This window comes from Scyliorhinus torazame, chromosome 25, assembly GCF_047496885.1.
Source record: "Scyliorhinus torazame isolate Kashiwa2021f chromosome 25, sScyTor2.1, whole genome shotgun sequence".
Lineage (NCBI taxonomy): Eukaryota > Metazoa > Chordata > Chondrichthyes > Carcharhiniformes > Scyliorhinidae > Scyliorhinus > Scyliorhinus torazame.
In genome coordinates, this window is record NC_092731.1 from 5,201,784 (window position 1) to 5,226,941 (window position 25,158).

The 25,158-nt window shown below is 53.2% G+C and overlaps 1 protein-coding gene across 2 annotated transcripts in view; it reads right to left on the reverse strand.

Moving 5' to 3' along the window:
- Window positions 1-25,158, reverse strand: part of LOC140402265 (leucine-rich repeat and fibronectin type III domain-containing protein 1-like protein) — a 470,908-nt gene that overhangs the window by 95,643 nt on the left and 350,107 nt on the right. For both annotated transcript variants that reach the window (XM_072489904.1, XM_072489905.1), the window contains exon 2: window positions 15,703-17,110. In XM_072489904.1, the coding sequence (XP_072346005.1) occupies window positions 15,703-17,090 (1,388 nt within the window). In that variant the 5' untranslated portion in view covers window positions 17,091-17,110. The remainder of the gene's footprint in view (window positions 1-15,702; window positions 17,111-25,158) is intronic.

The window sequence follows — 25,158 nt, forward strand, 5'->3', positions numbered from 1 at the left end:
CTGACTGTGCAGCACTGCTTCAGTACTGACCCTCTGACAGTGCAGTACTCCCTCAGTACTATCCCTCTGACAATGCGGCACACCCTCAGTACTGACCCTCTGACAGTGCGGCACTTTTCAGTACTGACCCTCTGACAGTGCGGCACTTTTCAGTACTGTCCCTCTGACATTGCGGAACTCTCTCAGTACTGACTCTCTGACAGTGCACCACTCCCTCAGTACTAACCCTCTGACAGTGCGGCACTGCCTCAGTACTGACCCACTGACAGTACGGCACTCCCTCAGTGCTGACCCTCTGACAGTGCAGCACTCCCTCAGTACTGACTCTCTGACAGTGCAGAACTCTCTCAATACTGACCCTCCGATAGTGCGGCACTCCCTCAGTACTGACCCTCTCACAGTGCAGCACTCCCTTAGTACTGACCCACTGACATTGCGGCACTCCCTCAGCACTGTCCCTCTGATAGTTTGGCACTCCCTCTGTACTGACCCTCTAACAGTGCAGCAGTACCTCAGTACTGACCCTCTGACAGTGCAGCACTCCCTCAGTAATGACCCTCTGACAGTGCGGCACTCCCTCAGTACTGACTCTTTAACAGTGCAGCACTCCCTCAGTACTGACCCTCTGACAGTGCAGCCCTCCCTCAGTACTGACCCTCTGACAGTGCAGCAATCCCTCAGTCCTAACCCTCTGACAGTGCAGCACTCCCTCAGTACTGACCCTCTGACAGTGCCGGACTCCCTCAGTACTGACCCTCTGACAGTGCAGCACTCCCTCAGGACTGAATCTCTGACAGTGCAGCACTCCATTAGTACTGACCCTCTGACAGTGCAGCACTCCCTCAGTCCTGACCATCTGACAGTGCAGCACTCCCTCAGTACTGACCATCTGACAGTGCAGCACTCCCTCAGTACTGACCCTCTAACAGTGCGGCATTCCCTCAGTACTGATCCTCTGACAGTGCGGCTCTCTGACATTGCGGCACTCCCTCGTACAGACCCTCTGACAGTTCAGCACTGCCTCAGTACTGACCCTCTGACAGTGCAGCACTCCCTCCGTTCTATCCCTCTGACAATGCGGCACACCCTCAGTACTGACCCTCTGACAGTGTAGCACTTTTCAGTACTGACCCTCTGACAGTGCGGAACTCTCTCAGTACTGACTCTCTGACAGTGTAGCACTGCCTAAGTACTGACCCTCTGACAGTGCGGCACTTTTCAGTACTGTCCCTCTGACAGTGCGGAACTCTCTCAGTACTGACTCTCTGACAGTGCACCATTCCCTCAGTACTAACCCTCTGACAGTGCGGCACTGCCTCAGTACTGACCCACTGACAGTACGGCACTCCCTCAGTACTGACTCTCTGACAGTGCACCATTCCCTCAGTACTAACCCTCTGACAGTGCAGAACTCTCTCAGTACTGACCCTCCGATAGTGCGGCACTCCGTCAGTACTGACCCTCTGACAGTGCAGCACTCCCTCAGTACTGACTCTCTGACAGTTCAGCACTCCCTCAGTAATGACCCTCTGACAGTGCGGCACTCCCTCAGTACTGACTCTTTAACAGTGCAGCACTCCCTCAGTACTGACCCTCTGACAGTGCAGCGCTCCCTCAGTACTGACCCTCTGACAGTGCGGCACTCCCTCAGTACTGACCCTATGACAGTGCGGCACTCCCTCAGTACTGACCCTCTGACAGTGCGGCGCTCTCTCAGTACTGACCCTCTGACAGTGCAGCACTCCCTCACTACTGACCCTCTGACAGTGTGGCACTCCCTCAGTACTGTCCCTCTGACAGTGCGGCACTCCCTCAGTACTGACCCTCTGACAGTGCAGCACTCCCTCAGTACTGTCCCTCTGACAGTGCGGCACACCCTCAGTACTGACCCTCTGACAGTGTAGCACTGCCTCAGTACTGACCCTCTGACAGTGCGGCACTTCTCAGTACTGACCCTCTGACAGTGCAGCATTCCCAGAGCACTGACCCTCTGACAGTGCAGCCCTCTGACAGTGCGGAACTCTCTCAGTACTGACCCTCTGACAGTGCGGCACTCCCTCAGCACTGACTCTCTGACAGTGCAGCCCTCTGACAGTGTGGCACTCCCTCAGTACTGACCCTCTGACAGTGCAGCACTCCCTCAGTACTGAACCTCTGACAGTGTTGCGCTCTCTCTGTACTGACCCTCTGACAGTGCGGCACTCCCTCAGTACTGACCCTCTGACAGTGTGGCGCTCTCTCAGTACTGACCCTCTGACAGTGTGGCATGCCCTCAGTACTGACCCTCTGACAGTGTAGCACTTTTCAGTACTGACCCTCTGACAGTGCGGAACTCTCTCAGTACTGACTCTCTGACAGTGCACCAGTCACTCAGTACTAACCCTCTGACAGTGGAGCACTGCCTCAGTACTGACCCTCTGACAGTGCAGCACTCCCTCAGTACTGACCCTCTGACAGTGTAGCACTGCCTAAGTACTGACCCTCTGACAGTGCGGCACTTTTCAGTACTGTCCCTCTGACAGTGCGGAACTCTCTCAGTACTGACTCTCTGACAGTGCACCATTCCCTCAGTACTAACCCTCTGACAGTGCGGCACTGCCTCAGTACTGACCCACTGACAGTACGGCACTCCCTCAGTGCTGACCCTCTGACAGTGCAGCACTCCCTCAGTACTGACGCTCTGACAGTGCAGAACTCTCTCAGTACTGACCCTCCGATAGTGCGGCACTCCGTCAGTACTGACCCTCTCACAGTGCAGCACTCCCTTAGTACTGACCCTCTGACATTGCGGCACTCCCTCAGCACTGTCCCTCTGATAGTTTGGCACTCCCTCTGTACTGACCCTCTGACAGTGCAGCACTCCCTCAGTACTGACTCTCTGACAGTGCAGCACTCCCTCAGTAATGACCCTCTGACTGTGCGGCACTCCCTCAGTACTGACTCATTAACAGTGCAGCACTCCCTCAGTACTGACCCTCTGACAGTGCAGCGCTCCCTCAGTACTGACCCTCTGATAGTGCGGCACTTCCTCAGTACTGACGCTCTGTCATGCGACACTCCCTCAGTACTGATCCTCAGACAGTGCGGCACTCCCTCAGTACTGACCCTCTGACAGTGCGGCACTCCCTCAGTACTGACCCTCTGACAGTGCGGCGCTCTCTCAGTACTGACCCTCTGACAGTGCAGCACTCCCTCAGTACTGACCCTCTGACAGTGCAGCACTCCCTCAGTACTGTCCCTCTGACAGTGCGGCACACCCTCAGTACTGACCCTCTGACAGTGTAGCACTGCCTCAGTACTGACCCTCTGACAGTGCGGCACTTCTCAGTACTGACCCTCTGACAGTGCAGCATTCCCACAGCACTGACCCTCTGACAGTGCAGCGCTCTGACAGTGCGGAACTCTCTCAGTACTGACCCTCTGACAGTGCGGCACTCCCTCAGCACTGACTCTCTGACAGTGCAGCCCTCTGACAGTGTGGCACTCCCTCAGTACTGACCCTCTGACAGTGCAGCACTCCCTCAGTACTGAACCTCTGACAGTGTTGCGCTCTCTCTGTACTGACCCTCTGACAGTGTGGCATGCCCTCAGTACTGACCCTCTGACAGTTCAGCGCTCCCTCTGTACTGACCCACTGACTGTGCAGCACTCCGTCAGTACTGTCCCTCTGACAGTGCGGAACTCTCTCAGTACTGACTCTCTGACAGTGCACCACTCCCTCAGTACTAACCCTCTGACAGTGCGGCACTGCCTCAGTACTGACCCACTGACAGTTCGGCACTCCCTCAGTGTTGACCCTCTGACAGTGCAGCACTCCCTCAGTACTGACTCTCTGACAGTGCAGAACTCTCTCAGTATTGACCCTCTGATAGTGCGGCACTCCCTCAGTACTGATCCTCTCACAGTGCAGCACTCCCTAAGTACTGACCCTCTGACATTGCGGCACTCCCTCAGCACTGTCCCTCTGATAGTTCGGCACTCCCTCTGTACTGACCCTCGGACAGTGCAGCACTCCCTCAGTACTGACCCTCTGACAGTGCAGCACTCCCTCAATAATGACCCTCTGACAGTGCGGCACTCCCTCAGTACTGACTCTTTAACAGTGCAGCACTCCCTCAGTACTGACCCTCTGACAGTGCAACGCTCCCTCAGTACTGACGCTCAGACAGTGCGGCACTCCCTCAGTACTGACCCTCTGACAGTGCGGCACTTCCTCAGTACTGACGCTCTGACATGCGACACTCCCTCAGTACTGACCCTCTGACAGTGCGGAACTCACTCAGTACTGACCCTCTCACAGTGCGGCACTCCCTCAGTACTGACCCTCTGACAGTGCACTCCCTCAGTACTGTCCCTCTGACAGTGCGGCGCTCTCTCAGGACTGACCCTCAGACAGTGCGGCATGCCCTCAGTACTGACCCTCTGACAGTTTAGCACTCCCTCAGTACTGACCCACTGACAGAGCAGCACTGCCTCAGGAATGACCCTCTGACAGTGCAGCACTCCCTCAGTACTGTCCCTCTGACAGTGCGGCACACCCTCAGTACTGACCCTCTGACAGTGTAGCACTGCCTCAGTAGTGACCCTCTGACAGTGCGGCACTTGTCAGTACTGACCCTCTGACACTGCAGCACTCCCTCCGCACTGACCCTCTGACAGTGCAGCCCTCTGACAGTGCGGAACTCTCTCAGTACTGACCCTCTGATAGTGCGGCACTCCCTCGGTACTGACCCTCTGACAGTGCAGCTCTCCCTTCGTACTGACCCTCTGACAGTGCCGCACTCCCTCAGTACTGACCCTCTGAAAGTGCAGCGCTCCCTCAGCACTGACGCCCTGACAGTGCGGCACTCCCTCAGTCCTGACCGTCTGACAGTGCAGCACTCCCTCAGTACTGACCCTCTGACAGTGCGGCACTCCCTCAGTACTGACCCTCTGACAGTGCGGCACTCCTTCAGTACTGACCCTCTGACAGTGCCGCACTCTCTCAGTACTGACCCTCTGACAGTGCAGCACTCCCTCAGTACTGACCCTCTGACAGTGCAGCACTCCCTCAGTACTGACCCTCTGACAGTGCAGCACTCCCTCAGTACTGACCCTCTAACAGTGCTGCACTCCCTCAGTACTGACCCTCTAACAGTGCGGCATTCCCTCAGCACTGACCCTCTGACAGTGCGGCCCTCTGACAGTGCGGCACTCCCTCGTACTGACCCTCTGACAGTGCAGCACTCCCTTCGTACTGACCCTCTGACAGTGCGGGACTCCCTCAGTACTGACCCGCTGAAAGTGCAGCGCTCCCACAGCACTGACGCTCTGACAGTGCGGCACTCCCTCAGTACTGACCCTCTGACAGTGCAGCACTCCCTCAGTACTGACCCTCTGACAGTGCGGCACTCCCTCAGTAGTGACCCTCTGACAGTGCGGCACTCCGTCAGTACTTACACTCTGACAGTGCAGCACTCCCTCAGTACTGACCCTCTGACAGTGCGGCACTCCCTCAGTACTGACCCTCTGACAGTGCGGCACTCCCTCAGTACTGAACCTCTGACAGTGCGGCACTCCCTCAGTTCTGAACCTCTGATAGTGCGGCGCTCTCTCTGTACTGACCCTCTGACAGTGCAGCACTCCCTCAGTTCTGACCCTCTGACAGTGCGGCACTCCCTCAGTACTCACCCTCTGACAGTGCGGCGCTCTCTCAGTACTGACCCTGTGACAGTGTGGCATGCCCTCAGTACTGACCCTCTGACAGTGCGGCACTCCCTCAGTACTGACCCTCTGACATTGCGGAACTCTCTCAGTACTGACTCTCTGACAGTGCACCACTCCCTCAGTACTAACCCTCTGACAGTGCGGCACTGCCTCAGTACTGACCCACTGACAGTACGGCACTCCCTCAGTGCTGACCCTCTGACAGTGCAGCACTCCCTCAGTACTGACTCTCTGACAGTGCAGAACTCTCTCAGTACTGACCCTCCGATAGTGCGGCACTCCCTCAGTACTGACCCTCTCACAGTGCAGCACTCCCTTAGTACTGACCCTCTGACATTGCGGCACTCCCTCAGCACTGTCCCTCTGATAGTTTGGCACTCCCTCTGTACTGACCCTCTAACAGTGCAGCAGTACCTCAGTACTGACTCTTTAACAGTGCAGCACTCCCTCAGTACTGACCCTCTGACAGTGCAGCCCTCCCTCAGTACTGACCCTCTGACAATGCGGCACTTCCTCAGTACTGACGCTCAGACATGCGACACTCCCTCAGTACTGACCCTCTGACAGTGCGCCACTCCCTCAGTACTGACCCTCTGACAGTGCGGCACTCCCTCAGTACTGACCCTCTGACAGTGCGGCGCTCTCTCAGTACTGACCCTCTGACAGTGCAGCACTCCCTCAGTACTGTCCCTCTGACAGTGCGGCACACCCTCAGTACTGACCCTCTGACAGTGTAGCACTCCCTCAGTACTGACCCTCTGACAGTGTAGCACTGCCTCAGTACTGACCCTCTGACAGTGCGGCACTTCTCAGTACTGACCCTCTGCCAGTGCAGCATTCCCACAGCACTGACCCTCTGACAGTGCAGCCCTCTGACAGTGCGGAACTCTCTCAGTACTGACCCTCTGATAGTGCGTTACTCCCTCGGTACTGACCCTCTGACAGTGCAGCACTCCCTTCGTACTGACCCTCTGACAGTGCGGCACTCCCTCAGTACTGACCCTCTGACAGTGCGGCACTCCCTCAGCACTGACGCTCTGACAGTGCGGCACTCCCTCAGTACTGACCCTCTGACAGTGCGGCGCTCTCTCAGTACTGACCCTCTGACTGTGCAGCACTCCCTCAGCACTGACGCTCTGACAGTGCGGCACTCCCTCAGTACGGACCCTCTGACAGTGCAGTACTCCCTCAGCACTGACTCTCTGACAGTGCGGCACTCCCTCAGTACTGACCCGCTCAAAGTGCAGCACTCCCTCAGTACTGACCCTCTGACAGTGCGGCACTCCCTCAGTACTGACCCGCTGAAAGTGCAGCACTCCCTCAGTACTGACCCGCTGAAAGTGCAGCACTCCCTCAGTACTGACCCGCTGAAAGTGCAGCACTCCCTCAGTACTGACCCTCTGACAGTGCAGCACTCCCTCAGTACTGACCCGCTGAAAGTGCAGCACTCCCTCAGTACTGACCCGCTGAAAGTGCGGCACTCCCTCAGTACTGACCCTCTGACAGTGCGGCACTCCCTCAGTACTGACCCTCTGACAGTGCGGCACTCCATCAGTACTGAACCTCTGACAGTGCGGCGCTCTCTCTGTACTGACCCTCTGACAGTGCAGCACTCCCTCAGTACTGACCCTCTGACAGTGCAGCACTCCCTCAGTACTGACCCTCTGACAGTGCGGCACTCCCTCAGTACTGACCGACTGACAGTGTGGCGCTCTCTCAATACTGACCCTCTGACAGTGTGGCAGGCCCTCAGTACTGACCCTCTGACAGTTCAGCACTCCCTCAGTACTGACCCACTGACTGTGCAGCACTCCCTCAGTACTATCCCTCTGACAATGCAGCACACCCTGAGTACTGACCCTCTGACAGTGTAGCACTGCCTCAGTACTGACCCTCTGACAGTGCGGCACTCCCTCAGTACTGACTCTCTGGCAGTGCGGATCTCTCTCAGTACTGTCCCTCTGACAGTGCGGAACTCTCTCAGTACTGACTCTCTGACAGTGCACCACTCCCTCAGTACTAACCCTCTGACAGTGCGGCACTGCCTCAGTACTGACCCACTGACAGTGCGGCACTCCCTCAGTACTGACCCTCTGACAGTGCGGCACTGCCTCAGTACTGACCCACTGACAGTGTGGCACTCCCTCAGTGCTGACCCTCTGACAGTGCAGCACTCCCTCAGTACTGACCCTCTGACAGTGCAGCACTGCCTAAGTACTATCCCTCTGACATTGCGGCACTCCCTCAGCACTGTCCCTCTGATAGTTCGGCACTCCCTCTGTACTGACCCTCTGACAGTGCAGCACTCCCTCAGTACTGACCCTCTGACAGTGCAGCACTCCCTCAGTAATGACCCTCTGACAGAGCGGCACTCCCTCAGTACTGACCCTCTGACAGTGCAGCGCTCCCTCAGTACTGACGCTCAGACATTGCGGCACTCCCTCAGTACTGACCCTCTGACAGTGCGGACCTCACTCAGTACTGACCCTCTGACAGTGCGGCACTCCCTCAGTACTGACCCTCTGACAGTGCACTCCCTCAGTACTGTCCCTCTGACAGTGCGGCGCTCTCTCAGTACTGACCCTCTGACAGTGCGGCATGCCCTCAGTACTGACCCTCTGACAGTGCGACACTCCCTCAGTACTGACCCACTGACAGTGCAGCACTGCCTCAGTACTTACCCTCTGACAGTGCAGCACTCCCTCAGTACTGTCCCTCTGACAGTGCGGCACACCCTCAGTACTGACCCTCTGACAGTGTAGCACTGCCTCAGTAGTGACCCTCTGACAGTGCGGCACTTCTCAGTACTGACCCTCTGACACTGCAGCACTCCCTCAGCACTGACCCTCTGACAGTGCAGCCCTCTGACAGTGCGGAACTCTCTCAGTACTGACCCTCTGATCGTGCGGCACTCCCTCGGTACTGACCCTCTGACAGTGCAGCTCTCCCTTCGTACTGACCCTCTGACAGTGCCGCTCTCCCTCAGTACTGACCCTCTGAAAGTGCAGCGCTCCCTCAGCACTGACGCTCTGACAGTGCGGCAATCCCTCAGTACTGACCCTCTGACAGTGCAGCACTCCCTCATTACTGACCCTCTGACAGTGCGGCACTCCCTCAGTACTGACCCTCTGACAGTGCGGCACTCCCTCAGTACTGGCCCTCTGACAGTGCAGCACTCCCTCAGTACTGACCCCCTGACAGTGCCGCACTCTCTCAGTACTGACCCTCTGACAGTGCAGCACTCCCTCAGTACTGACCCTCTGACAGTGCGGCACTCCCTCAGTACTGACCCTCTGACAGTGCAGCACTCCCTCAGTACTGACCCTCTGACAGTGTAGCACTGCCTCAGTACTGACCCTCTGACAGTGCGGCACTCCCTCAGTACTGACTCTCTGACAGTGCGGAACTCTCTCAGTACTGTCCCTCTGACAGTGCGGAACTCTCTCAGTACTGACTCTCTGACAGTGCAGCACTCCCTCAGTACCGACCCTCTGACAGTGCAGCACTCCGTCAGTACTGACCCTCTGACAGTGCAGCACTCCCTCAGTACTGATCCTCTGACAGTGCAGCAATCCCTCAGTACTGACCCTCTGACAGTGCGGCACTCCCTCAGTACTGACCCTCTGACAGTGCCGCACTCCCTCAGTACTGACCCTCTGACAGTGCGGCACTCCCTCAGTACTGACGCTCTGACAGTGCGGCACTCCCTCAGTACAGACCCTCTGACAGTGCGGCACTCCCTCAGTACTGACCCGCTGACAGTGCGGCACTCCCTCAGTACTGACCCTCTGACAGTGCAGCACTCCCTCAGCACTGACTCTCTGACAGTGCAGCCCTCTGACAGTGCGGAACTCTCTCAGTACTGACCCACTGATAGTGCGGCACTCCCTCGGTACTGACCCTCTGACAGTGCAGCACTCCCTTCGTACTGACCCTCTGACAGTGCCGCACTCCCACAGTACTGACCCTCTGACAGTGCAGCGCTCCCTCAGCACTGACGCTCTGACAATGCGGCACTCCCTCAGTACTGACCCTCTGACAGTGCAGCACTCCCTCAGTACTGACCCTCTGACAGTGCAGCACTCCCTCAGTACTGACCCGCTGACAGTGCAGCGCTCCCTCAGCACTGACGCTCTGACAGTGCAGCACTCCCTCAGTACTTACCCTCTGACAGTGCAGCACTCCCTCAGTACTGACCCTCTGACTGTGCGGTACTCCCTCAGTACTGACCCTCTGACAGTGCGGCACTCCCTCAGTACTGACCCTCTGACAGTGCGGCACTCCCTCAGTACTGACCCTCTGACAGTGTGGCGCTCTCTCAGTACTGACCCTCTGACAGTGTGGCATGCCCTCAGTACTGACCCTCTGACAGTTCAGCACTCCCTCAGTACTGACCCACAGACTGTGCAGCACTCCCTCAGTACTATCCCTCTGACAATGCAGCACACCCTTAGTACTGACCCTCTGCCAGTGTAGCACTGCCTCAGTACTGACCCTCTGACAGTGCGGAACTCTCTCAGTACTGACTCTCTGACAGTGCAGCACTCCCTCAGTACCGACCCTCTGACAGTGCAGCACTCCGTCAGTACTGACCCTCTGACAGTGCGGCACTCCCTCGGTACTGACCCTCTGACAGTGCAGCACTCCCTTCGTACTGACCCTCTGACAGTGCCGCACTCCCACAGTACTGACCCTCTGACAGTGCAGCGCTCCCTCAGCACTGACGCTCTGACAATGCGGCACTCCCTCAGTACTGACCCTCTGACAGTGCAGCACTCCCTCAGTACTGACCCTCTGACAGTGCAGCACTCCCTCAGTACTGACCCTTGACAGTGCAGCTCTCCCTCAGCACTGACGCTCTGACAGTGCAGCACTCCCTCAGTACTTACCCTCTGACAGTGCAGCACTCCCTCAGTACTGACCCTCTGACTGTGCGGTACTCCCTCAGTACTGACCCTCTGACAGTGCGGCACTCCCTCAGTACTGACCCTCTGACAGTGCGGCACTCCCTCAGTACTGACCCTCTGACAGTGTGGCGCTCTCTCAGTACTGACCCTCTGACAGTGTGGCATGCCCTCAGTACTGACCCTCTGACAGTTCAGCACTCCCTCAGTACTGACCCACTGACTGTGCAGCACTCCCTCAGTACTATCCCTCTGACAATGCAGCACACCCTTAGTACTGACCCTCTGCCAGTGTAGCACTGCCTCAGTACTGACCCTCTGACAGTGCGGAACTCTCTCAGTACTGACTCTCTGACAGTGCAGCACTCCCTCAGTACCGACCCTCTGACAGTGCAGCACTCCGTCAGTACTGACCCTCTGACAGTGCAGCACTCCCTCAGTACTGATCCTCTGACAGTGCAGCAATCCCTCAGTACTGACCCTCTGACAGTGCGGCACTCCCTCAGTACTGACCCTCTGACAGTGCAGCACTCCCTCAGTACTGACCCTCTGACAGTGCAGCACTCCCTCAGGACTAACCCTCTGACAGTGCCGCACTCCCTCAGTACTGACCCTCTGACAGTGCGGCACTCCCTCAGTACTGACCCTCTGACAGTGCAGCACTCCGTCAGTACTGACCCTCTGACAGTGCGGCACTCCCTCAGTACTGACCCTCTGACAGTGCAGCACTCCCTCAGGACTAACCCTCTGACAGTGCCGCACTCCCTCAGTACTGACCCTCTGACAGTGCGGCACTCCCTCAGTACTGACCCTCTGACAGTGCAGCACTCCCTCAGTACTGACCCTCTGACAGTGCGGCACTCCCGCAGTACTGACCCTCTGACAGTGCGGCACTCCCTCAGTACTGACCCGCTGACAGTGCGGCACTCCCTCAGTACTGACCCTCTGACAGTGCAGCACTCCCTCAGCACTGACTCTCTGACAGTGCAGCCCTCTGACAGTGCGGAACTCTCTCAGTACTGACCCACTGATAGTGCGGCACTCCCTCGGTACTGCCCCTCTGACAGTGCACCACTCCCTTCGTACTGACCCTCTGACAGTGCCGCACTCCCACAGTACTGATCCTCTGACAGTGCAGCACTCCCTCAGCACTGACGCTCTGACAATGCGGCACTCCCTCAGTACTGACCCTCTGACAGTGCAGCACTCCCTCAGTACTGACCCTCTGACAGTGCAGCACTCCCTCAGTACTGACCCGCTGACAGTGCAGCGCTCCCTCAGCACTGACGCTCTGACAGTGCAGCACTCCCTCAGTACTTACCCTCTGACAGTGCAGCACTCCCTCAGTACTGACCCTCTGACTGTGCGGTACTCCCTCAGTACTGACCCTCTGACAGTGCGGCACTCCCTCAGTACTGACCCTCTGACAGTGCGGCACTCCCTCAGTACTGACCCTCTGACAGTGTGGCGCTCTCTCAGTACTGACCCTCTGACAGTGTGGCATGCCCTCAGTACTGACCCTCTGACAGTTCAGCACTCCCTCAGTACTGACCCACTGACTGTGCAGCACTCCCTCAGTACTATCCCTCTGACAATGCAGCACACCCTTAGTACTGACCCTCTGCCAGTGTAGCACTGCCTCAGTACTGACCCTCTGACAGTGCGGCACTCCCTCAGTACTGACTCTCTGACAGTGCGGAACTCTCTCAGTACTGTCCCTCTGACAGTGCGGAACTCTCTCAGTACTGACTCTCTGACAGTGCACCACTCCCTCAGTACTAACCCTCTGACAGTGCGGCACTGCCTCAGTACTGAACCACTGACAGTGCAGCACTCCCTCAGTACTGACCCTCTGACAGTGCGGCACTGCCTCAGTACTGACCCACTGACAGTGCGGCACTCCCTCAGTGCTGACCCTCTGACAGTGCAGCACTCCCTCAGTACTGACTCTCTGACAGTGCAGAACTCTCTCAGTACTGACCCTCTGACAGTGCAGCACTCCCTCAGTACTGACCCTCTGACAGTGCAGCACTCCCTAAGTACTGACCCTCTGACATTGCGGCACTCCCTCAGCATTGTCCCTCTGATAGTTCGGCACTCCCTCTGTACTGACCCTCTGACAGTGCAGCACTCCCTCAGTACTGACCCTCTGACAGTGCAGCACTCCCTCAGTAATGACCCTCTGACAGTGCGGCACTCCCTCAGTACTGACCCTCTGACAGTGCAGCGCTCCCTCAGTACTGACGCTCAGACAGTGCGGCACTCCCTCAGTACTGACCCTCTGACAGTGCGGCACTTCCTCAGTCCTGACGCTCTGACATGCGACACTCCCTCAGTACTGACCCTCTGACAGTGCGGACCTCACTCAGTACTGACCCTCTGACAGTGCGGCACTCCCTCAGTACTGACCCTCTGACAGTGCACTCCCTCAGTACTGTCACTCTGACAGTGCGGCATGCCCTCTGTACTGACCCTCTGACAGTTCAGCACTCACTCAGTACTGACCCACTGACAGCGCAGCACTGCCTCAGTACTGACCCTCTGACAGTGCAGCACTCCCTCAGTACTGACCCTCTGACAGTGCAGCACTCCCTCAGTACTGTTCCTCTGACAGTGCGGCACACCCTCAGTACTGACCCTCTGACAGTGTAGCACTGCCTCAGTAGTGACCCTCTGACAGTGCGGCACTTGTCAGTACTGACCCTCTGACACTGCAGCACTCCCTCAGCACTGACCCTCTGACAATGCAGCCCTCTGACAGTGCGGAACTCTCTCAGGACTGACCCTCTGATAGTGCGGCACTCCCTCGGTACTGACCCTCTGACAGTGCAGCTCTCCCTTCGTACTGACCCTCTGACAGTGCCGCACTCCCTCAGTACTGACCCTCTGAAAGTGCAGCGCTCCCTCAGCACTGACGCTCTGACAGTGCGGCACTCCCTCAGTACTGACCCTCTGACAGTGCAGCACTCCCTCAGTACTGACCCTCTGACAGTGCGGCACTCCCTCAATACTGACCCTCTGACAGTGCGGCACTCCCTCAGTACTGACCCTCTGATAGTGCAGCACTCCCTCAGTACTGACCCCCTGACGGTGCCGCACTCTCTCAGTACTGACCCACTGACAGTGCAGCACTCCCTCAGTACTGACCCTCTGACAGTGCGGCACTCCCTCAGTACTGACCCTCTGACAGTGCAGCACTCCCTCAGTACTGACCCTCTGACAGTGCAGTGCTCCCTCAGTACTGCCCATCTGACAGTGCAGCACTCCCTCAGTACCGACCCTCTGACAGTGCAGCACTCCCTCAGTACTGACCCTCTGACAGTGCGGCACTCCCTCAGTACTGACACTCTGACAGTGCAGCACTCCCTCAGTACTGACCCTCTGACAGTGCGGCACTCCCTCAGTACTGACCCTCTGACAGTGCCGCACTCCCTCAGTACTGACCCTCTGACAGTGCGGCACTCCCTCAGTACTGACCCTCTGACAGTGCAGCACTCCCTCAGTACTGACCCTCTGACAGTGCGGCACTCCCTCAGTACTGACACTCTGACAGTGCAGCACTCCCTCAGTACTGACCCTCTGACAGTGCAGCACTCCCTCAGTACTGACCCTCTGACAGTGCGGCACTCGCTCAGTACTGACCCTCTGACAGTGCGGCACTCCCTCAGTATTGACCCTCTGACAGTGCGGCACTCCCTCAGTACTGACCCTCTGACCCTGCAGCACTCCCTCAGTACTGACACTCTGACAGTGCAGCACTCCCGCAGTACTGACCCTCTGACAGTGCAGCGCTCCCTCAGTACTGACCCTCTGAAAGTGCGGCACTCCCTCAGTACTGACCCTCTGACAGTGCGGCACTCCCTCAGTACTGACCCTCTGACAGTGCGGCACTCCCTCACTACTGACCCTCTGACAGTGCAGCACTCCCTCAGTACTGACCCTCTGACAGTGCGGCACTCCCTCAGTACTGACCCTCTGACAGTGCGGCACTCCCTCAGTACTGACACTCTGACAGTGCAGCACTCCCTCAGTACTGACCCTCTGACAGTGCGGCACTCCCTCAGTACTGACCCTCTGTTGTTATAGAAATAGATTTTTTTTCACATTTGATCGTGACGAATTACTGTGCTCAGTTTGACCATCAATTCTCTGTGTATTTACATTTCCTATTAAAGAATAAACACCTCACAATATTATTTGAAGTTACTATTCCTTCTCGTGGATCAGGTGACAGTGTACCTGTGGTGATCTCCATTCTTCACTAATAATTCAATGCTTCAAAATTTTAATACACCAATAACAGAAACTGGTTGAGACTGGGATACCAAAGGAGATCTATTAAGGAGGCGACACAGTTTAGGGAATGGGAATTCATGTGAAATTATTTAGGGAAAATTTAATAAAGCAAAGTGGGATACAGTGGTTAGCACTGCTGCCTCACAGCTCCAGGGACCCTGGTTGAATTCCGGCCTCGGGTCACTGTCTGTGCGGAGTCTGCACGTTCTCCCCCTGGCTGCGTGGGTTTCCTCCGGGTGCTCCAGTTTCCTCCCACAGTCCATAGATGAATAGGTTAGGTGGATTTGCCATGGTCAATTGCCCTTCGTGACCAGAAAATGTTAGGTTGGATTACTCGGCTACGGGGATAGGGTGTAAGAGTGGGCCTATGTTGGATGCGCCTTCAGACGGTGGCTGCAGACCTGAAGGGTAAAATGGCCTCCTTCTGCACTGTAGGGATTCTGTCAATCATCATCAACTGGCTGTTCCCCCTCTTGAGAACTGCCTGTTAGGATGTGAAGATCTTCCCTTGTACCTGACCTTCCTCAGAATACAGACTGCAGCATGCGTTTAAATTTCTGATCTGTGTGAGCAGGTTACTGAACTCTCAGGATTGTAGGGTTAGCATATTACCCTCCGTCCCCAGATCCTAGAGCCCCATTTAAGTTCCGCCTGTGTTCTGTGCCAACATTCCTCCCTGAACCAGCTCTAACATCGACAGATTATCCTGTTGTTGCCCTTATTCCGCTTGCACTTCGGGTTCTGACTGAGCCCCTGGAGTTAATTTTGAACCCTGAACCTGTTGCCGAGCATTTACCTGTAAACGAGAGTGTCATCAGTGGAGCTATTATACTGAATTTGGTACATGCGGATCCCCGGGATGGGGCGTTGGGAAGGCCAATGGATGAGGGCTGATGTGGTGCTCAGTTCCGTTGCCACAACCTTCTTATCCTGTATAGTCTTGGTGTCACTGTTGTTGGTGGGGGATCCAGATTTGGTGGACGTGGTGATGTCCGAGGAACCGGGGGCAGGTTCCTTCACGTGGTTGGTTAAGTTGACCAGATGAGGGAGCGGGATTATACCAATGGTGGTGTTGGTTGCCGATTCTCCAGCTGCGTTGGAAGCGATGCAAGTGAACATGCCACTGTCCTTGAGTGTGGTGATCAGAATGTCCAGGGTCCCGTTGTCATAGAGTGTTGTCCTGGACGTGTTGGACACTAGCTTCCCCTCCGGTGAGCTCCAGAGAATGGAGGGGTCAGGATCCCCGACTGCTTTACACTTCAAGGTCACACCTTGACCTTCCATGACAAATGCCTTGGTTGAGTGAAGCCGGGTTATGAGGGGAGGTTCACAAATAAACTCCTCCTCGGAGATCGACCAGAAATATTTCCCCATCAAATGACGCGGTGACGCACAGGTTTCCAGGTCATCTTTCCTTGTCAGGCGCCTGAGCCACAGAAGCTCACAGTTACAGTGTAGAGGGTTTCCACCAAAGCTAAGCACCAGCGAGAAGTACTGAGCGCCTTTGGCATTCACCAGGAGTTGTGTCCTTAAGAAAAGCGGATCAGGGGGGAGCTTGTGCAATCTGTTGGACGTCATGTCCAACCTGGCCAACTTGTGAAGAACAGAGAATGTCCCTTCTTCAATGTGGTCAATTAGATTATGGTCCAAGGTTAGAGTGTTCAAGTTTACCATTTTGGCAATAGCCTCCCAAGGAAATTGCTCCAAGTTATTGTAGGACATATCCAGATCTTCCAGGCATGTGATGAAGTCATTGAAGGATCCTTCGGAAATGTAGTTGAGCTGATTGTTGTTCACGATTAAATGACGAAGGTTCACCAGACCCTTCAGGTGGTCATTTATGAGTTTAGTCAGCCTGTTACTGTCCAGGTGAAGGGCGCGAAGTCCACGTAGGTCGCCAAAGGTGAGAGGCATGATCTGGCTGATTGTATTCCTCGACAAGGTGAGGTGGACGAGGCTCGTCATGTTGGCAAAGTCTTTCCTCCTGAGCGAGGTGATGAAGTTGTCGGTCAGGCGCAGCTCCACAGTCCTCCTGTCAATGAACGGCGGCACGAAGAGAAGGCCAGTTTTGGCACAGAGGATGGCGAGGGAAGGGGACAGGTTTTGGCAGATGCAGCGCTTTGGGCAAAGCTGGGCCCTCACAGCCATGCTGAACAGGAGCAGAGAGAAGAGGAACCTCTCCATCGTCAATCAGACCAGCAGATCTGGGGGAGGAAAAACAAGAGCATTACAAATCTTTGAAGGAATTGAACTGTTTTCACAGAGAATTGTCAGACTGTCCAATACGAGGTTACAGTTCTGATTGCTCATCTGGGGCTGTTTAGCACAGGACTAAATCGCTGGCTTTGAAAGCAGACCAAGGCAGGCCAGCAGCACCGTTCAATTCCCGTACCAGCCTCCCCGAACAGGCGCTGGAATGTGGTGACTAGGGGCTTTTCACAGTAACTTCATTTGAAACCTATTTGTGACAATATGCGATTTTCATTTCATTTCATTTTCATCTAGAGGACTCATTGGGTTTGATAGTATTGCTCACACTTGTATTGTTTGAGGTTGTGTCAAATACTCTGATCCCAAATGTGTATCACCTCCACATTAAACAAAACTCCCCCTAAAAACTTTCAGCAATTCTTTGTGCATTTTCTGCCTTGGACAAGGAAAATAGAGGCTTAACTTGTTCTCATGACATTTCTGCTTAATAAGAATAAGACACACAAACTTCCTGACCAACTCAATGGTCCCAGCTACACCTGCTTCCCTGAGTACTAAACCCCATGGGAATTACAGACAGGTACGTGCTGGGGATGGCTGTGTCGGAGAGTGAGACGCCAACATTCCCTATGTGGGTTGACACGTGCAAACGCCGCAGCAGCCTTATGGCAAATGAGGGAAATGAAGATAAAGCAAATGTACATCTCACCCCGACAGGAAGGTGAGGAAGTTTATTTTAGGAAGCTGCAAAGAACGAGTGAATCACAGGCATCGGCCTTGCAAGATGCTGCGATTTTTCACACCTTACTATTCCTGTTAAAGGGAAGCGTTAACCTTGCTGAAGAGGCATGTGGGGTAAGAGCAGGAACAGACTTAGCAGCTCAGTAATGCCGCTTCGTTTCCTCACCTTCAGATTTAAGTTACGTTTTCTCCAACCTATGCTGCAGTTAATGTGGGAAACTTATCAAACTTATATTGACGAATCTGTTGACCTTCACAATGAACTTCAGGTGATTTACTTCCATCAGATCACAATGTCATCCCTCCTGACTGAAGCTACACGGTGAAATCGCCTCACTCTCCCGTTCTTCCTGCTCTCTGATTTCTACCCTTCTGCACCCAGCCTGATCTCACCACGTCCCCTCCCAACCCTTCCACTGCCTCCGATTTGTCGGGTACTGGATGAGTGGGAATTTCCTCCATCTAAATATCGGGACGATCGCAGTCATTGGACAAAATTTTCCAGCCCCTCCTGCTGGGATCTTCCAGCCCACCAAAGTCAACGGGCATTTGAGTTGCTCGCTGCCATTTGCACCCCCCCCCCCAGGGGTGTAGGGGGCAGTGGGGGTAGGGGGCAGCTTCAGCAGCAAGGCCAGAAGATCCATGCCTAAAGCTTCTTCGTTCAACGGCCTCTGACTCCATCCCAGAACCTGGTTACTCTCTGAGGCGGAACTAGACTGTTTGAAACTCTTTGACTCTTCTTGACCCTGAAATGAGCCCCAAACCACATAACTGCAAGGTGACCTATGTCCACCTAGTTGACATGATCTGTCTTCACCCCTGCCTCAGCTCACCCGCGGCTGAAACCCTCGTCTATACCTTTGCTAACTTGGGATTCGACAATTCCACCTCCCACACTGGGCTCTCCGTTAACCTGAAGTCAGAAAAGCCTCTACTGCCCCGGTCCAGCTCAAACCAAATCCTGATTCCCATCATTCCTGTGTTCACTGACTCACATTTCCCCCTGGTCCTGGGGACAATGCCTTAATTTTAAAATTCATAGAATCATAGAATTTACAGTGCGGAAGGAGGCCATTTGGCCCAGCGAGTCTGCACCGGCCCTTGGAAAGAGCACCCCACTTCCACCCTATCCCCGTAACCCAGTAACCCCACCTAACCTTTTTGGACAATTTACCATGGCCAATCCACCTAACCTGCACATCTTTGGACTGCGGGAGGAAACCAGAGCACCCGGAGGAAACCCATGCACACACGGGGAGGATGTGCAGACTCCGCACAGACAGTGACCCAAGCCAGGAATCGAACCTGGGATCCTGGAGATGTGGAGTGACAGTGCTAACCACTGTGCTACTGTGCCGCCCAAATTTCTCACCCTTAGAACATAGAACATAGAACGATACAGCGCAGTACAGGCCCTTCGGCCCACGATGTTGCACCAAAACAAAAGCCATCTAACCTATACTATGCCATTATCATCCATATGCTTATCCAATAAACTTTTAAATGCCCTCAATGTTGGCGAGTTCACTACTGTTGCAGGTAGGGCATTCCACGGCCTCACCACTCTTTGTGTAAAGAACCTACCTCTGACCTCTATCCTATATCTATTACCCCCCAGTTTAAGGCTATGTCCCCTCGTGCTAGCCATTTCCATCCGCGGGAGAAGGCTCTCACTGTCCACCCTATCTAACCCTCTGATCATTTTGTATGCCTTGTTTTTACATTCACCCACGGCCTCACATTTCCCTATCTCAGTGATCTCTGCCAGCCCCACAAACAGCCAAGCTATCTATGCTGGTCTCATTCTAGCCCCTTGAGCTTCCCCGAGTTTAATCGCTCCAACAATGGCCTGCTGGGGCCTGAGGTTCAGAATTCCTTCCCTCAACCTCTCCACCTCTCTACGCCTTTACATCCACCTCTTTGATTCAGATCTTGGCCACCTAACCTAATATCTCCTCATTTGACTTAGATCATAGATCATAGAATTTACAGTGCAGAAGGAGTCCATTCGGCCCATCAAGTCTGCACTTGCTCTTGGAAAGAGCACCCTACCCATGGTCCACACCTCCACCCTATCCCCATAACCCAGTAACCCCACCCAACACTAAGGGCAATTTTGGACACTATGGGCAATTTAGCATGGCTAATCCACTTGGTGTCATACTGCATTTCATCACACCCCCGTGAAATGCTTTGGGTTGGCTTGTTGTATTAAAGATCCTATATCAACGCAGGTCATTGATACCAATCAGGACACCGAACCTAGGCAAGTTATTCCCACTTTGGAAGCATGAACGATGGGGACTTCACCCCCATTCGGCACATTCACACTTTCAGTTTCAAAGAACAAAGAACAATAAAACACAAGAACAGGCCCTTCAGCCCTCCAAGCCTGTACTGGTCATGATACCACCCTTGGCCAAAACCCTGAGCACTTCCTTATGCCGTATCCCTCTAGACCCATCCTATCCATGTATTTGTTGAGATGCCTTTTGAACACAGTCAGGCTCACTGGATAACAAAGACCCCAGGTTATAGATTCTCTTGGCCCAGGAACACCAAAACCATTTGCAACACCCAAAACGTTCTGCTAACTAAGCACAGACCATCCTCCCGATGGGTACACCCCAGCTAATCACCACCTTAATCATCTGAGCCTCTTTGGTGGGTGGATGCTGAATGAAATTGCCCAGTCCATATTGTTTCAGTCCAGGTACAGCCCAACATTTTGCTTGATTGGAGCGAGCAAAACTCCCTTGTTAAGTGTGGTATGATAACACTAATTCTCAGAAGATTATCACTGCTGTAAACACTGATCATTAATTATTCATCTGACAGACGTAGCTAATCATTCAAGTATTAAACATTATGCTCTTTAAACTGTGCTGCTGGTATAGCGAGCAAAGAAAATGCATGCTCGCTGATAATTGAGGTTTCTGTGAAAACCCAGATATGTGCTTCTCTTCAATAGACCCGTCATGTTTGACACAATCACACAATGAAAAGGAATTAAAAACAAAGTTGAAGGATTCTGAAATGGAGGTTATCAGTGGTTGTGGTGTTACGATCCCCCTGGACTGGTGCGCGGAAACTTCCAGCCCCACAGACCTCAGAGTCACAACACAAGTGAAATAAAAAATAATTCTTATAAAAAATGACAGATGTTTTGACCCTTGGCTGCTGAAAAATTACAGTCACTAGGTTTGAAAATGTAAAAACAATTACTATTTATTTATAACAAGAACTAAAATAAAATATGCGGTAAATACAACTGGTCAACTGTTCACTAATACCTAACTCCCACCTTAACTTGTCCCTCCCCTCCACACACACAAGACAGACAAACACAGAGGGGTGGAAAAGGGTAAATGAATAGAAAAAAGAATCTCTGTTTTAGATTATGGTCTCCAGCACACTTCCCTTCACAACAAGCTTGCAGGTTAAAGTCTCTGTTTGCAGCCTGCATCAGTCTTCTCTGTAGAATCATTCATTCAGTCATTGAGGTTCTCTGTATTTCAGAAATGCAGCATTTCACAGTAGGTTTTCTGGGCAGAGAGAGAGACAGTCGGTTCTCCCTCTGCACTGCCAGAGTCAAAACTGAAAGCTTGGGACTCTGAAAGGCACACCAGTGGGATAAGATCCAAACACCGCCTATTACTGGGCAGAGCCCAGCCTTTTTGGCCAATTCATCGACCACCTGCCAATCAATCAAAGAACAAAGAACATTACAGCACAGGAACAGGCCCTTCGGTCCATCAGGCCTGCGCGGATCCAGATTCCTTATTTAGACCTACTACTTATTGCCCAAATGATCTGTATCCCTCCATTCCCCACCCGTTCATGTGTCTGTCAAGACGCATCTTAAACGTTGCTATCATGCCTGCCTCCACCACCTCCACTGCCAATGAGTTCCAGGCACCCATCACCGTCTGCGTGAAAAACCTTCCCCTGCACATCTCCCCTAAACGTTTCCCCTCTCACCTTGAACTTGTGCCCCTTGTAATTGAGTCTTTCACTCTGGGAAAAAGCTTCTGACTATTCACCCTGTCTATATCTCTCAGAATTTTGTAAACCTCAATCAGGTCTCCCCTCAGTCTCCGTCTTTCCAACGAAAACAATCCGAGTTTATTCAACCTCTCCTCACAGCCAACACCCCTCAGACCCAGCAACATCCTGGTAAACCTTCTTTGCACTCTCTCCAAAGCATCCACACCCTTCTGGTAGTTTGGCGACCAGAACTGCACGCAATATTCCAAATGTGGCCTAAATAAAGTTTTATACAACTGTAAAATGACCTGCCAACTCTTGTAATCAATGCCCCGGCCGATGAAGGCAGGCATGCCGTATGCCTTCGTGACAACCTTATCCACCTGCATTGCCACCTTCATGGAACTATTGACCTGAACGCCCAGATCCCTCGGTATGTCAGTGCTCCGAAGGGTTGTGCCATTTAATCAAAGCGAGTCCCAAACCCGTCTCTCCCACCGGAGCCTAAAGGTCTTCGGCTGTAGTTTAAACCAGCAAATGATCGCTCCTTAAATTTCTGGAATATTCTGCTTGAATTAAAGATGTAGACTGCTTGCCTTAAAGAGGCATGTCCATTAATCATCCATGGATCAAAATAAGAACAGCAAAATAAAAGAAAGGGTAAATCAGGGGAATAAACAGGAAGAACCCGAACAGTGGCATTGGATAATATCTATCACTGTGCTTGCACTGACATGGGACATTTCCAGCAGCACAAAGTGTATTTAAAAGGAAATGTTCACCCTAATAGAGAGAGAGCTTCTGTGCAAATGCCTCATAAATTGTGATCAGTATTAAGAGGGCTCCTTTTAAAGAGGAGGCCTTGCTTGATATTCCTCTCGTAAGAAAGTAATCATGCTATCGGGAGCATTTCAACCGAAGTAACATCATCATGGGGACAGCTTACATTTTCTTATTGTTGTGAAGGGGCAGTGGTGGGACTCTGTGTTTAGATGAGCACATTCACGTCTGACAATCATATTTCACATCCGCGCGTAACCATGTGGGATTTGAAGAGGAAAGAATATTTCCAATGATGCTTGAACGTAGGGGAAAGTTCAGCTGCTGCAGTGGGTAACTGTTTTGAGCTGTGAGATCTCAGCTGTTTGCTGTCTGTTCCAGAGGCAGAGCGAGTCCCGCCCAGGTGCATTTTGTGAGGCATAAGTCAAGGAACATAAAGCATCAATTGTGTTCCATTTTCTCTCACATCAAGGCCCTGCTGCGAGGACTGAAGATTGTTTCTACACCTCCGGGGAGTACAACCTGCAGAAAATGAAACTATGGTCCCGGCTGACGTTTCTTCTGCAGCTTTAGGTAGAAGACGTTATTTTCAGGAAAGTACTTTGGTTGGACTATAAAGCTTGATGCTTTCCTTTTTGTACTGGGCGTTTACTCGAGGATTTGAGCGTGACAGAAATCATAGGTCTTGCCAGGAGTTATTTGGCGATCTCGAGGTGATATTAACCTGAAACTCTCCAGCATCAATCCCTGGTTGATTGATCTCTGGTCTCTGCCACAGTTGGACCCAGTGCCATTGCGTTAGGTGAGGAGGGAAGTGCAGGCATTAAGTGAAGACAAGGCTCCACTTTGACAGTCTCCCTTGGCCGATGCACACTATCTGGTGTCACATTTGAAAACTGTGCCTCAAAGGAACTAAAACAAGGAGCTTGATGCTGTAGAACAGAGCTGCTGGTGTGAAATAGTGCCTCAGGAGAAAATTGGAGTGGAAAATGTCAAGCAGTCAGTAGTTGCGGCAAATTAGGAAGCCTTTATTTCAGAGGGAATGGAGTATATAAATAGGGAGACCCTCTAAAACTATACACGGCACTAGTTAGACCACACCTGGAATATTGAATAGTTTTGGTCCCCTTATCTAAGGAAAGATATTCTGGCATTGGAGACAGTCCAGAGAAGGTTCACGAGGTTGATACCAGGTATGGAGGGAGAGGTTGAGTACTTTTCACAGTAACTTCATTGCAATGTTAATATAAGCCTAATTGTGACAATAATAAAGATTATTATTAGTAGGTTGGGCCTGTGCTCATTGGAGTTTAGAGTAATGAGAGGCGACCTTATTGAGACATATCGGATTCTCAGGGGGTTTGACAGGGTCGATGCTGAGAGGTTGTTTCCCCGTGTGGGAGAGTCTAGGACCAGAGGGCAGAATCTCAGAGTGAGGGGTCGCCCATTTCAGACAGAGATGAGGAGGAATTTCTTCTCTCAGAGGGGAGTGAATCTGTGGAATTCTTTACCGCAGAGAGCTGTGGAGGCTGGGGCGTTAAGTATGTTCAAGGCTGAGAGAGACAGATTTTTAATCAGTGAGGGAATCGAGGGTTATGGGGCAGCATGGTAGCACAGTGGTTAGCACTGTGGCTTCACAGCGGCAGGGTCTCAGGTTCGATTCCGGCTTGGGTCACTGTCTGTGCGGAGTCTGCACATCCTCCCCGTGTGTGCGTGGGTTTCCTCCGGGTGCTCCGGTTTCCTCCCACAGTCCAAAGCTGTGCAGGTTAGGTGGATTGGCCATGATAAATTGCCCGTCGTGTCCAAAAAGGTTAAGAGGGGTTATTGGGTTAGGGTGGGGTTATTGGGTTAGGGGGACAGGGTGGAAGTGAGGGCTTAAGTGGGTCGGTGCATACATGATGGGCCGAATGGTCTCCTTCTGCTCTGTATCTTCTATGTTTTATAAGGCGGGAAAGTGGAGTTGAGGATTATCACATCAAATCAGTCACAATCTCATTGAATGGCGGAGCAGACTCGACGGGCCGAATGGCCTAACGCTGCTTCTGTGTCTGATGGTCTTACAGGTGATGGTGCAGCTTTGGCAATAGTGACTGAGCCCTGTCCATAGTTCCAGCTTTACCCCTTCCCAGGGAACACATTTTTCAGTGAGAGATCTTACCCTTAAATTTTAAATCCAGCAAGTTAGCAACACTTAAAGAGCTGCCAATAATGAGATGAAATGGATGTTTCAGCACAGGGGGATTATCAAACCAATCCACTGAAGCATGACAGTGAAACAACGTGACAGTCTGCCAGCTTGACAATGCTACAACGTGACAACACTACAAATGCGACAACGCTACAACGTGACAACGCTACAACGTGACAACACTACAAATGCGACAACGCTACAACGTGACAACGCCACAACGTGACAATGCGACAAGGTGACAATGCTACAACGCAAGAACATGGCAACGTGACAGCGCAACAAAGTGTCAGCGCAACAACGTGACAAAGTGACAACGCTACAACATGGCAGCCTGACAGCGCG